Here is a 14,318-nt window from a genome sequence, read left to right as displayed (position 1 = left end):
TTCAGCAGAAAACTGCCTAGGAGGGTTATTTCAACCAACCTACTTATTTCCCATTCTTCCGTAACTGGAGCAGAAGATAACAATGAGAATATGTGGAATTTTAAAAAATAATGAAACAGAAAAGTACAGACAATTACTGGAGCCATGATAAAAAGAAACATTTGTATGTTCTTTGAATCAGAGTTTGGTAGAGTGTTTTTTTATGTGGAAACAGTTTTGTGTTGATTGGCCAGACTTCTACTTTGTGTTTTTTATTTAAAAAAGTTTTACAAAATAAAAACCTAAAATGCTATATATAATAATGGAATTTTATGCAGCTGAAAAGAGAAATGCCATCATGACATTTGCAGAAAAATGGGTGGAACTGGGATTTAGGATGTTAAATAAGCCTGGCTCAGACAAGTCCAGCTTTGTTTTCTATATGGAGCTCAGATTTAAAGGGGGTGTGTGTGTGCGCGCGCTTGCACATGAAAAGGTGGAAAGGATCTTAAGTGAGGGGGACAGAGAGTATGATATAAGTGCAGTATGAAAGCAGAAGAGTAGGCTGCCTGGCTGGGAAGAAAGGGAGCCAGCTAGAAGGAGGCAGGTAACACAGGGTAGGGTAGGGATAATGGTGGAGAGTGACATATAATGACACATATTTATGAAATGACATAGTGATGCCCAATTCTTTGCATGATAACTTAAAAATTAAAAGAATTCAAAGATAAAGTATCATCTGTTTTAAGTATTCAGATTATCAAAATTGAAGCTGCCCTACTAGACAGTGGTGGCAAGCATGTGGCTTATCATCAGAATGCTGCTCAGGGGACAACTTTTTTGAAAAGCAGCTCTATAGATTTCAAAATCCTCAGAAAGGATTTGTTCCTTGCTGACATAGTTGCTTACCTTCAAGAAAAAAGACAGTGGATAAAACTTTACATAAGTGCAAGTATTTATCAGTGCTACTCAAAATACTGAAATGCTAAGAATTAGTTTAAATGTATGATTGAAAAACATTTAAATAACCAGTGTCTTTTTTTTTTTTTAAGTTTTGTTATGTGTGCATATGCACCCAGTGCCCTCAGACAGCAGAAGAGGGTGTTGGATCCTCTGAAGCTAAGGTTATAGTTGGTTGTGAACTGGTGCTGGGAACTGAACTCAGGCCCTTTGAACAGGAGCCAGTGCTCGTGCACTGAATCATCTCTCCTACCCATATAAGCTTTTGTTTTTGTTGTTGTTTGGGGGGTGCAGGGCCTCTCTGTGTAACTCTGGCTGTACTGTAACTTTCTCTGCAGACCAGGTCTTTCATTGAACTCACAGAGATCCACCTGCTTCTGCGTCCCAAGTGCTAGGATTAAAGGTGTTGCCACCACGACTGGCTTTTATTTTTTTTAATAGACTTAAAAATAAATTTTATTATTTTTATTGTATGTGTAAGGGTGTTTCAGCAGCATGTGTTTGTGGAGCATGTGAGTGCCTGGTGCCTGTAGAGGACAGAAGAGGGTGCCTGAACTGGAATGGATGCCTGTGAGCTACCTTTTGGGTGATGGATATCGAACCTGGGCCCTCTGAAAAGGTGTCTAGTGCTCTTAACCACCTAGCCATTTCTCAATTTCCACGTTATAGTTTTTGTTTGTTTTGTAAATCAATTTTAAAATAAAGCAAAAGGAAAACTTGATGTTTAAAACATGTTTGATTTTCATTTTCTTCTGTCTCCATCGATGTAGCTCCTGGGTTTGGATTTATATTTATTTTTATTATTAAATTGCTTATTAATACTGGAAGCAAAATAGTTTATAAAATTATTTTATAGTAGTTATGGATTTTATTTGTTAAATAATTGAGAGTTAATAAAGCATTTTCCCCCCTTCAGAAACAGCATTTAAATTTAAAGCCCTGAAGAAGGTCGCACAGTTGGCAGTTATAAATAGCCTAGAAAAGGTAAGCTTCAACCTCTTGGGTATTCAAATTTCATATCTTGAGTATGAGAAAGTCAAAACTTGCATGGTAGTTCCATACTACCTTAATGGGAAGAATGCAATTCAATATTTATGTGAAGAAACTTATATTCTGTGCTATTTAATATATTGGAAAATTGACTGCTTTCCTATAAAGATACATATTTTGTTACTTGTAGGCTTTTTGGAACTGGGTAGAAAATTATCCGGATGAATTTACAAAGCTATACCAAATTCCACAGACAGATATGGCTGGTAAGCTGGCTAAAGAGTGACTTGGTATGGGGTTGGCATGGTACCTTGTTAAACTCTGAGAGGTAAAATGTGTTGGTTTTTTTGCTTGTTTTGTTAACAAGTGGTTTTTCTGTTTTTTTTTTTTTTTCTGTCAGCTGTAACATGAATTAAAGTTTTCTCTCCTATTTCTGTATTATTTCCAGTCCTTTCCCTTCTGAGCAAGTGGGTAAAAAGAAGTTTGAAATGAAGCTCTAGTCTTTCATGTTGTGATTGAGTACTGGTGGCTCTCTCACAGTGTGTGTGTATGTTTGTTTTCTAGAACTCTAGATTTAGGTGTATCTAGGGAGGAAATATTATTTTTACTTCTGAATAACAATTTTAGGGAGACACCTGCATAGTAGAGGCTAGAGACCCCAGGGAGTTGTCAGCCTTTTGTTCCTTCTGTAAGACCCTGAGACTGTGACAGCACACAAAGCTCTTCTAAATACCAACTTGTCTAGGATGGGGTCACATTAGCTCTTCTTACACATTCTTTTAAACTCTGATATTTGAGTGGCTTAATAATTCTGGGTTTTAATTTAATGCAAAGATTTTCTTATACAATCAATCATTTAATGTTTGTATTTTTCAGAGTGTGCAGAAAAGCTGTTTGACTTGGTGGATAGTTTTGCAGAAAGCACCAAACGTAAAGCAGCAGTTTGGCCACTACAAATCATTCTCCTTATTTTGTGTCCTGAAATAATCCAGGACATATCCAAGGATGTGGTTGATGAGAACAACATAAACAAGGTTAGAAGGACAAATGAGTGTGTGTCATTCCTGATGGGAGCAGCTTGTTTATTCAAGGTGTACATTTTAGTTACATCCATGCTAGGTCAAATAGTTGGTTGACTTTAGCAGAGATGTATTCACATATTATTTTATTTGAAAGAAGGATGAATAACATATTTGTGACTGAAAGGCTCTGAACTTTGTTGGTTTTAATGCTGAGTAATAGTAAACCAGATAAATTCTGTTATTTCCATTTGTATTCATTATTAAAATATATTTAGAAATTTATAATTTAAGTTTATGTTTATGAATTAAATTTGGCTGGCTATTTGCAAATAAATTAGCTAACAATAAATAGCTAACAATGCATTTTCTAAGGCTTCAAAACAAAGATTTGAGAGATTTGAGGAAATGTATATTGACTGTTTTTTCTTTTTTTATTAAACTAATAAAATTTATTTTAAAATATACAACTCAATATTGACTTTTTTAAGTCATCAAAATAATTTATAATAGTTAAATGCCTCTTAAATATACATGATATCTTCTAAAGTTAAAAGTAATATGTACTCAACCAGTTTTTAAAATCTATTTATAACATTAAACATGATAGAAAAAAAATTATGAAGTCCTCTATGAAAGGAAATTGTGACAAGTTCCTGATTAGACAGAAACCATTCCATCTTCAAGGGAGAATACACAGCAGAACTGGGGCTTCATAGAATGAATTGGGTAGTGTTCCTTCTGTTTCTATTTTGTGGCATAGTTTGAAGAGTATTGGTATTAGGTCTTCTTTGAAGGCCTGATAGAATTCTGCACTAAACCCATCTAGTACTGAGCTTAGTTTGGTTGGGAGACTTTTAATGACTGCTGCTATTTCTTTAGGGGTTATGGGACTGTTTGGATGGCTTATCTGATCCTGATTTAACTTTGGTATTTGGTATCTGTCTAGAAAATTGTCCATTTCATCCAGATTTTTCAGTTTTGTTGAATATAGGCTTTTATAGTAGGATCTGATGATTTTTTTCAATTTCCCCAGTTTCTGTTGCTACGTGTCCCTTTTCATTTCTGATTTTGTTAGTTTAGATACTTTGTGCCCTCTGGTTAGTCTGGCAAAGGTTTTATCTACTATCTTGTTGATTTTCTCAAAGAACCAGCACCTGGTTTTGTTGATTCTTTGTATAGTTCTTTTTGTTTCTACTTTGGTTGAATTCAGCCCTGAGTTTGATTATTTCCTGCCGTCTACTCCTCTTGGGTATATTTGCTTCTTTTTGTTCTAGAGCTTTCAGGTGTGCTGTCAAGCTGCTAGTGTATGCTTTCTCTAGTTTCTTTTTGTAGGCACTCAGAGTTGAGTTTTTCTCTTAGCACTGCTTTCATGGAGTCCTATAAGTTTTGGTATGTTGTGCTTTCATTTTCATTAAATTCTAAAAAGTCTTTAATTTTGTTCTTTATTTCGTTCTTGACCAAGTTATCATTGAGTAGGGCATTGTTCAGCTTCATGTGTATGTCGGCTTTCTGTCGTTTTTGTTGCTATTGAAGATCAGCCTTAGTTTGTGGTGATCTGGTAGGATGTATGGGATTATTTCAATCTTTTTGTATCTGTTAAGGCCTGTTTGTGTGACTGATTATATGGTCAGTTTTGGAGAAGGTACCATGAGGTGCTGAGGAGATTATATTCTTTTGTTTTAGGATAAAATGTTCTATAGCTATTTGTTAAATACATTTGGTCTATAACTTCTGTTAGTTTCATTGTGTCTCTGTTTAGTTTGTGTTTCCATGATCTGTCCATTGCTGAGAGTGGGATGTTGAAGTCTCCCACTATTATTGTGTGAGGTGTAATGTGTGCTTTGAGCTTTAGTAAAGTTTCTTTTATGAATGTGGGGGCCCTTGTATTTATAGCATAGGTGCTCAGAATTGAGAGTTCTTGGTAGATTTTTCCTTTGATGAGTATGAAGTGTCCTTCTTTATAATAACTTTTGGTTGAAAGTCGATTTTATTCGATATTAGAATGGCTACTCCAGCTTGTTTCTTCGGACCATTTGCTTGTTTTCCAGCCCTGTACTCTGAGGTAGTATCTGTCTTTGATACTGGCATGCATTTCCTATATGCAGTCAGATGCTGGGTCCTGTTTACTTATGTATGTAGTCTGTTAGTCTATGTCTTTTTATTGTGGAATTGAGTCCATTGATGTTAAGAGATATTAAGGAAAAGTGATTGTTGCTTCCTGTTATTTTGTTGCTAGAGGTGGAATTATGTTTGAGTGGCTATCTTCTTTTGGGTTTGTTGAAAGAAGATAACTTTCTTGCCTTTTTTTAGAGTTTCCCTCCTTGTGTTGGAGTTTTCCATCTATTATCCTTTTTAAGGCTGGATTTGTGGGAAGATATTGTCTACATTTGGTTTTGTCATGGAATATCTTGGTTTCTTCATCTATGTTAACTGAGAGTTTTGGTGGGTATAGTAGCCTGGGCTGGCATTCGTGTTCTCTTAGGGTCTGAATGACATCTGCCCAGGATCTTCTGGCTTTTATAGTCATGTTCAGCTTTCTAAATGGTTCTGGAATCCAAACTCACGTCCTTTTTTTTTTTTTTTATAGAGCAGGCCCTTCTCCAGGCCCCCCCCTCCCCCGCCCCCCAAATCTACCAGAAATTTGTAAATTTTATTGATTTTTTTTTAAAGTGAACTTTTGGTTTTGTTGTTTTTTTTTCCATTGCTTTTGTATATTTGTTACATTGATATCTACTCTAATATTTATTATTTCTGCCCACATGCTACTTCTGAGTTTAGCTTGCTCTTTTTCTAGTCCTGTGAGTTACTGATGGGAGAGTTTTCTTACTCTTCCTGTGTTTGTGTTTCCTCTGCACTGCCTTTGCTCTGATGTGTTACACTGCTCAACCCAAGGTGCTCTTGATGGCCTTTTCCTGATGAGGTGTTTTTTTTTTTTTTTTTTTAATTATTTACTTTTTGCTTATGACTGTGTAGAGTTATTGCATATTTGTGAATTTTCTAGTTTTCCATATGCTCTGGTTTCAGTCCCCTTTACCAGGAGTGACATGCTGTTTAATTTTAACCTCTTTCAACTTATTTAGACCTTGTTAGTGATCTCACATGTGTTTTATTTTGGAAAATGCACTGTGTGCACTTAAGAACATGTATTCTTCTGGTTTGGGGGAGGCCTAGCTTTTGAAATGTCATATAGATTTGAAGGTATATGTGGAGATGAGGTAGAGATCTGGGATTTCCATTTAGTAGAAACACGAGGGGAAGAAATTTATAAGATACAGAGAAGGATTAGGATTACAGAAATTGATTTTTTAGGTGTTGGGAAGATGACTCAGGGTTTCAGATCACTTGCAGAGTGCCTAGGTGTATGTTGCAGCTCCCTTATTGGATCATTTACAACTGCCTGTAACTCAGGTTCTAGAGTCAAGGTACACATAAAGCAAACAGGTACACAAACATGCATATAAACTAAAATGAATCTTTCAACAAGATAGGCCTTTTTGCTTTTATTATTTTTCAATAAAAATTTTTGTGAGTGCTGTGTGTTTGTGTTCCAACAGAGGTATAAAAGATCCTTTAGAGCTGGAGTTACAAGCAGTTCTGAGCCACTCATTGTGGGTGCTAGAAACTGGATTCCAGTTCTCTGGAAAAGTAACAAGTGCTCTTAACCACTGAACCATTGCTTCTGGGTATTTAATTTTAATATTTTTATTTCTCGTGTAGGTGCTGCTCTTTAAAATTAAAACATACAAGGACAAAGACCTGGCACACTTAGAGATTATCAGTACATCTAGTTGGTTCAGTCTGTCTTCCTCCTTTGGTTGGTCAGGTCTCATTCCTAGTGATCTTCATAAGGTCTCTATAACCATTTGACCCTGTCCTGAACTGTTCAGGATGCAGCGCATAGATGACTGGACAACGTCACTGGACATCATCACCATCAGAGAGGTCTTCAATATTATTTTAATTCTCCACGGACTGCCTTTTTATTAGCTGTCAAGTCTGTTAAGATCCTGTGCTACCTCCATCCTTGTCTAGGTCTATGTAGGACCCTGAGCTCATAGGGAACATCTTCTTTATAGCTGGCTTCATCTATGGCTTGTGGCAAAGCTGAACTTTAAAAAAATTTTTTATTTCTAGAAATGAAATTTAGAGCAACGGAATACCTTTGGGTATATTGTTTAGAAGGCTGGAGATTAAATATACTCTAGAGTAGTAGAGAAGAATGAAATAATTTGACTTCTATCACAACCAGGGCTAGTTAATGATTAAGCTTTAAAGGTAACATGGAAAGAAGAGATATAATCAACTAATACTTACTTAGTTCAAATGTATAGTAAGGAGTTTCTTTTATCCCTATAGTAAGTCAACAGATAAAGTAGAGAAAAGTGTTTTGTGGGTTTGTTTTTCTGAAATTAATTTTTATTGGATATTTTATTTATATTTCAGATGTTATCTCCTTTCCCCATTCTCCACCGAAACCCCTCTACCCTGTCCCCCCTCCTCCTGCTTCTATGAGGATGTGCCCCTACCTACCCACCCACTCCCACCTCCCTGACCTCGAATTCCCCCACACTGGGGCATCCAGCCTTCATGGGACCAAGGACTTTCTCTCCCACCTATGCCCTACCAGGCCATCCTCCTCTATATATACAGCTGGAGCCATGGGTCCCTCCCTATGTGCTCCCAGGCTGGTGATTTAGACCCTGGGAGCTCTTGTTGGTTGGTATTGTTGCTCTCCCCCTGGGGCCACGAACCCCTTCAGCTCCTTCAGCCTTCTCTCTAACTCCTTCAATGGAACCCCGTGATCAGTTCAATGGTTAGCTATGAGCATCTGCCTCTGTATATATCAGGCTCTGGCAGACCTCTTAGGAGACAGCTATATCAGGTTCCTGTCAGCATGCACTTCTTGACATCTACATCAGCGTCTGCCTTTGGTCACTGCACATGGGATGGATCCCTAGGTGGAGCAGTCTCCGGAAGGCCCCTCCTTCAGTTTCTGTCCCACACTTTGTCTCTATATCTGCTCCCATGAGTATTTTGTTACTCCTTCTAAGAAGGACTGAAGCACCCACACTTTGGCTTTCCTTCTTCATGAGCTTCATGTGGTCTGTGAGTTGTATTTTGCGTATAGTGAGCTTTTGGGCTAATATCCACTTTTCAGTAAATGGATACCATGTGTGTTCTTTTGTGATTGGGTTACTTCACTCAGGATGATATTTTCTAGTTACATCCATTTGCCTAAGAATTTCATGAATTCATTGCTTTTAATAGCTGAGTAATACTCTATTGTGTAAATGTACCACATTTTCTGTATCCATTCCTCTATTGAAGGACATCTGGGTTCTTTCCAGCTTCTGGCTGCTATGAACATAGTACAGCATGTGTCCTTATTATGTGTTGGAGCATCTTCTGGGTATATGCCCAGGAGTGGTATAGCTGTTATGGGTTTTTCTAAGTGCTGACTCCTTAAATATGAAATGATAGCCAAATACAAGTCATTTGTGTTTATAGTTGGAGTTTTAGAGGTGGCTAATTTGCTACTTTGTTAGATATATTTATAATAGAACAAACTAGATGTATTGTCTTCCTACATTTAAATTCTGTAGAAGCTGTTTCTGGACAGTTTACGAAAAGCACTTGCTGGCCATGGAGGAAGCAGACAGCTGACTGAAAGTGCTGCCATTGCTTGTGTCAAGTTGTGTAAAGCAAGTACTTACATCAACTGGGAAGATAACTCTGTCATTTTCCTACTAGTTCAGTCCATGGTGGTTGATCTTAAGGTAATATGCTGTTCTTTCCCATCTATAGACTTTAAGGAAATTATGTGGATAACCTTCCTATATAAATATTTTGCTAACTCTGTTTTTGTTGTTACTATGCTCATTAGTATAGACTGAGAACAGGAAGACTGGTACACATTCAGTTTTCTTAATATATATATGTATGTATATATGTATATATATATATATATATATATACATATATGTTATATATGCATATACATGCATATATATGCATGCATGCTTGATATAGTAAGTCTTAGATGATATTGACAGACTATAGTAACCAGTATTTTTTGCTTTTTCTGGCAACTAAAGTTTACTATAATTGATGTGGATAATGTTGATTATGTATATATACCTTGTTAAATCAATACTTTATGACTATTTAAAGGCCATTGTTTTCTATTGGGATTTTTATAGAACCTGCTTTTTAATCCAAGTAAACCATTCTCTAGAGGCAGTCAGCCTGCAGATGTGGACCTCATGATTGACTGTCTTGTCTCTTGCTTTCGGATAAGCCCTCACAACAACCAACACTTTAAGGTAAAATAATTGTTTTATATAACCATGTTTGTTGATGTAGTTATCCTTACAAAATGCAGAAACATAAAGATGAATAAGTATACTTTTACTAGTATTTTTTTTAAAAACAGATAGATTTTTGTTTCATGCATCTGGATGTTTTACCTGCATTTATATCTGTGTACCATGTATGTGCTTGGGCCTGACTGAGGCCAGAAAAGGGCATTGTGTCTCCTGGAACCATAGTTAGAGATGGTTGTGAATTGCTGTGTGTAAGTGCTGGGAACTGAACCTAGGTCCTCTTAAAGAGCAGTCAGTGGTCCTAACCCTGAGATAATCTTTCTAGCCTCTACTAATATTTCTTAATTCTAATTCTTGATGTTAATTTTAAGACCTTAAATTTATTTTATTGAAAGTAACTAACTTTTTGCTGTTCTTTTCTCTCTTTTGTATTAATGAACATTTTTTGGCAGATCTGCCTGGCTCAGAATTCACCTTCTACATTTCACTATGTGTTGGTAAACTCACTCCACCGCATCATCACCAATGTAAGTCTAAAAGGTATTACTGTATTACTAAAATGTTAAGTTTTCTTTTTTGTTTTGGGTTATGTTTATTTCTTTTTAAGGATGATTCAGGTTTTACCAAATGTTCTGAACTTAGACCTTTATATAAAATAGAGAGCTTATCTAAGGTGATTATACCAGCATTTAATGTTCAGCTGCAGTCGTGTGTTCAGTCTGTACCTGAGGCTTTTATTAAGAGGGATGGAATTAATAGAATCTTTGGGAAGGAGTAAACCTACAAAGTTTCATTTAAAGTTCAAAATCTGTTGAGAACAATGCCACTGAAAAATAATTTAGTGCTTTCATAACAGCATTTGACAGATTCTGACTTACTATTTTTTGCTTAAGTTCAAAGGAAGAATAGTCATAGTGTAGCTTACTTATGGCACATTTAAAATGGTGAGACTTTATTTGATTTTACCTTTTAATCCCTTTTAATTAGAATAAAACACTGACATGCTTTAAAATATTCACAAGAGACAAAAGCATATCAAAGAAAATAGTTGAATTCATTAGAGATGTTTGTTCTGTGTGTGGACTAAATGGAAATCAGGCAGGAGAGCAGCACTCCGTGTGGACTGTGGGATTTCAAAACCTCTGAGGAGCAGTGGATTTGGATGTTCTCTGATGTGATTTTTCTTAGTGCTGCTTTCGCACATTGACAGATAGGTTACATTTATGAATAACTTGTTCACTTTGTTTCTTTTTTTCCTTCCTTAAAGTCTTTAGTTATTAATACTTTGGAATATTTGTTTTACTTATAATTAAATTCTATTTTATGACATGTGAATGAAAATAACACCCATTCCTTCATTTACCTTAGAATTATTGTATTAAAGCTAACATTACTCTTTTTTTAAAGGTATTTTTGCAGGGGAAAATAACTGCTGATCAAGTTACTTAGTGACATACTCATTTTGCTTTGTGGAGAGTTAGTAGCGTTTTAGGATGCTAGGTCTCTGTTTCAGCCTGGCCTTATGCATTATGAACAACTAAATGCGTAGGGGAATAATACAGCCCTCATTTGAATATCACTGGTAGAGGTATAAGTTACACTAAATCTAATTAGTTTCAATGAGGGTAGTATTAGGAATCTGAATGTAGATGAAATATGTTTATATTAAAAAAACCTGTATGTTTTTCAGTGTAATGACTCAGGCCACTGTCTTGTTGACTCAACACATTGACTCATTCCAAGGTTTAGTCTTAAATTTAAAAAACAACAAAAAAGATGAGTTTTCTATCCCATATGTAATTCAAAACTACTAGTTGACCCCTTTTGATTCAACATACTGGAAGTATTCCACTTATTAATTGGATAACTTTATGTAAATGGTTAAAATGTAATAAATCCAAGTTTATAGTCTTTGAATAGTCTGTGACTAGTTACTTTAACTGTGAAATATTTTTGTCTATAATTGAATATGTAGAGCACTTTCAAGCATGGACTTGGCACTGCTGTAAGTGGCTGAGCTGCCCCTTTCGGGTTTCAAGCATGCCTGGAGTGCTAGTTCCTGCATGCTTCAGTGTGCCTGGTGGAAGTGTGTGCACCCCTTTCTAAGGAGTGCTGCATGTATGAAGGCACAGTGTGTCTGCATCCGGGGACATGTGTGTCTATAAAGCACTAGTCTTTAAATGCATCAGTATCTGTTGAGTGGAATAGCAGATAATGCTGGTGTGTCTTTTTGTTTGTTTGTTTCTGGAGATAAGGTTTCATCATGTAGTTTTAGGTGACCTGAAACGATGTAGATCCATCTGCCTCCTGAGTGGTGGGGTTAAAGGACTGAGCTGCTGTATACCCAGCCTCCAAATGACTTCAGGTTATACTTTAGTTATACCTCATCCTTAGAGATTGCTTGGTAAATTATATTTTATTAGAGTCCACACTACACAGACTTGAGGCTAACAAATACTGACTTTAAAGTGTTTTTAATTGCTAAAGACAATAACAGTAAATAGGTGAATTTATGCAATTGAGTATTATAGAGTTTTACTGGAAATTTTTAGTAGGAAAATATTTGTTTTCAAGTAATATGAATTTTTTCCTAGATTCATGGAGTCTAGATCTTAAATTTGTTGATATATATTTTATTTTTAAATAGTTTGGTTCAGTATACCTCCTCAGCTCACCTTTTCTATTAAGCCAGTTTAAAGCTTTAAAAAATTATTATGTTCCTCTAAAAGATGAAAGTTGTAATATTTTTGTGGGTTTATGTAGATTGAGAAATTATGTTTGGAGTTTTATCTTGCTTCTGTGAGATGTCCTCATACACAATTTATAAGTACTGTGTTTAGATTTAAAACATTCCAATTTCTTTTAGAAATTCTTTTTTTATTGGATATTTTATTTACATTTCAGATGCCATCCCCTTTCCCCATTCTCCCCCCCCCCCCCCAGAAAACCCCTATCCCATGCCCCCTTTTTCTTTTTTCTTTTCTATACTTTTAAAAAAATGTTAATCAAAGGCTTTATAAGTTTGGTAATGCTCAATCAGAAGTGTAACCTAATACCCAGCCTAGATTTATCAACTATCTTTGACTGGTGAAGACACGTGAACAACTGCCTCCATATCCCCCCTCTCTTTTTCTCTCTTTCTCTCTCTCATCACCTAGCTTCTCCTCTCCTTCTTCTCCTCCTCTCCTTACTCCTTCTCTTCCTCTCGGTACCCCTCTCACCTTAGCTCCTCCTACATATCACCCTTCCTGTTAAAATAAAACTTTTCTCTCAAAATACAATTAGAGTATAATTATGTCTATTTGTACAAGATAGATCTAATACCCAGTCCATCATTTTGTTGACTAACCAGAACCTCTGTCATCTCTCCTAACTAAAACACTTAGCTCTGGACCTGGCTTTTTTCTTGGCTTTAGAATGAATGTGCTTCCCATAATTTTAGTTAACTCAGTCACTCTGGATTTCTGACAGGGTTGAAAACTTACAGTCCCATAGCCAATCCTGGCTATTTACTTTGAGAGAAAAGATTTGAGTGGAATTTAGAAATTCTTAAAGTCTATTCACTATCTGAATTTTGATGCAGTGGAAGTTTTTTTAGTAGTTTCTAAAATGGTATTTATACTGTCACTTTTTGAAAATGATGTGCACTAAGAGAAAAACTATATTTTTAAGATCTATGCTACATCTGTATCATCTGTATAGGCTTTTTAAAGGTTAAATTAGATGTGCAGGTAGGAAATTAAAAAGTATACATGCAAGTCAACATGCTACAGATAGGATAGTAATTCATTGCAGGTTTTTTTCTTATAGTAGTTTATTGTAGTTTGCTTTTTAATAGTTCATATATTGAAGGTAATTTCTGGCAAGAGATGGTTAAAGAAATATTTCTAAGCTACTTAAAGATCATTTAACCTCTTGAGGTACATAATTCACATATTAGTATTAGTATTTTTTAATAAAAAGCTTTTTATTAAGGAGAAATCTCGATTTCATTGACTAGTTTCAGAATGCACATACTTAGTAACTGATCAAAATACTAAAGTTTTCTTTTATTAACTCAAGGATGTCTAATTTTTAATGCCTATTTTATTTGAAAATATATCCTTTACTTTGAAATAAATGAATTAATTTCTTATAAAATAGAAAATTATAAAAACTTAAAATCTTAAGTCTAAAAGTTAATATATAGTGCATAGGTATTACTGCAGTACATTTGTACAGTTACCAAAAGTGATTACATAGTAAGCTGGTTGTGGTGGCTTATGCTTGTAGTTCTAGCATTTAAGAGACTGAGGCAGGAGAATCACAGGTTCTAGACCAGTTTAGACAACATAGTGAATTCCAGCAAGAGCCTGTGTCAAAAAAACAGATGTAAACTAAACCAAAACTGAAAATAGCAACCCCCACTCCCAGTAATTTGTATAAGATATTAAAGGAAATGCTTGTCTGTTTAGTTTATTGATTTCTGCCAAGATTTTATGCAGTGTATAGAAAGAAGTCAGGACTGAGTGTACTTTTTTTTTTTTTTTTTAACCTTTCAGCATTTTTTTTTTACTTTAAGGTGATTAACAAAACATAGAAATCTGGTTATACTAATTGACTTGGACAAATCAGTGCCTCAAATCTGAGAAACATATTTTGTGGTGGTTAGTGTTGTCAACTTAATAAAGTTTGCAGATGAGCCTTTGAGCATGTCCATGAAGATTGAGTATCTTGATTATGCTAATGGAGGTACGAGGGCCTCTGTCCATTATGTGGTACCATTCCCTAGGCATGAGTAGAAAAAGCTCTATGTTCCTTCTTAGGAATTTGATGTGACCAACTTTCTCTAGCTCTTGCTGCTTTGACTTCCTTGTCACTAGAACGTGGAACTGTGAGCTAAATACATTCTTTCTCCCTGAATTGCTTTTGTCAGTATCTAATTACAACACATGAAAAGAAACAGAGACAGTAAACAACACCAGTTTGTAGGAATTGGCTAAATCAAATAACTGACAGCTAACCATAATAGTTTAACATTTATATTTCTTAAATTAATTGATGA

General features: G+C 35.5%; 1 protein-coding gene and 1 pseudogene across 4 annotated transcripts in view; one reads left to right on the top strand and one right to left on the bottom strand.

Moving 5' to 3' along the window:
• Nucleotides 1-14,318, top strand: part of Nf1 (neurofibromin 1) — a 239,489-nt gene that overhangs the window by 59,876 nt on the left and 165,295 nt on the right. For all 4 annotated transcript variants that reach the window (XM_076936207.1, XM_034506963.2, XM_034506964.2 and 1 more), the window contains exons 6-11: nucleotides 1,856-1,923; nucleotides 2,120-2,195; nucleotides 2,806-2,963; nucleotides 8,555-8,728; nucleotides 9,152-9,274; nucleotides 9,727-9,801. In XM_076936207.1, the coding sequence (XP_076792322.1) occupies nucleotides 1,856-1,923; nucleotides 2,120-2,195; nucleotides 2,806-2,963; nucleotides 8,555-8,728; nucleotides 9,152-9,274; nucleotides 9,727-9,801 (674 nt within the window). The remainder of the gene's footprint in view (nucleotides 1-1,855; nucleotides 1,924-2,119; nucleotides 2,196-2,805; nucleotides 2,964-8,554; nucleotides 8,729-9,151; nucleotides 9,275-9,726; nucleotides 9,802-14,318) is intronic.
• Nucleotides 6,867-7,037, bottom strand: LOC117711368 (COP9 signalosome complex subunit 9 pseudogene; annotated as a pseudogene).

The sequence above is a fragment of the Arvicanthis niloticus genome, chromosome 6, assembly GCF_011762505.2.
Source record: "Arvicanthis niloticus isolate mArvNil1 chromosome 6, mArvNil1.pat.X, whole genome shotgun sequence".
Classification (NCBI taxonomy): Eukaryota; Metazoa; Chordata; class Mammalia; order Rodentia; family Muridae; genus Arvicanthis; species Arvicanthis niloticus.
Note: the sequence above shows the minus strand (reverse complement) of the source record. Positions and strands in the feature narration are given on the sequence as shown.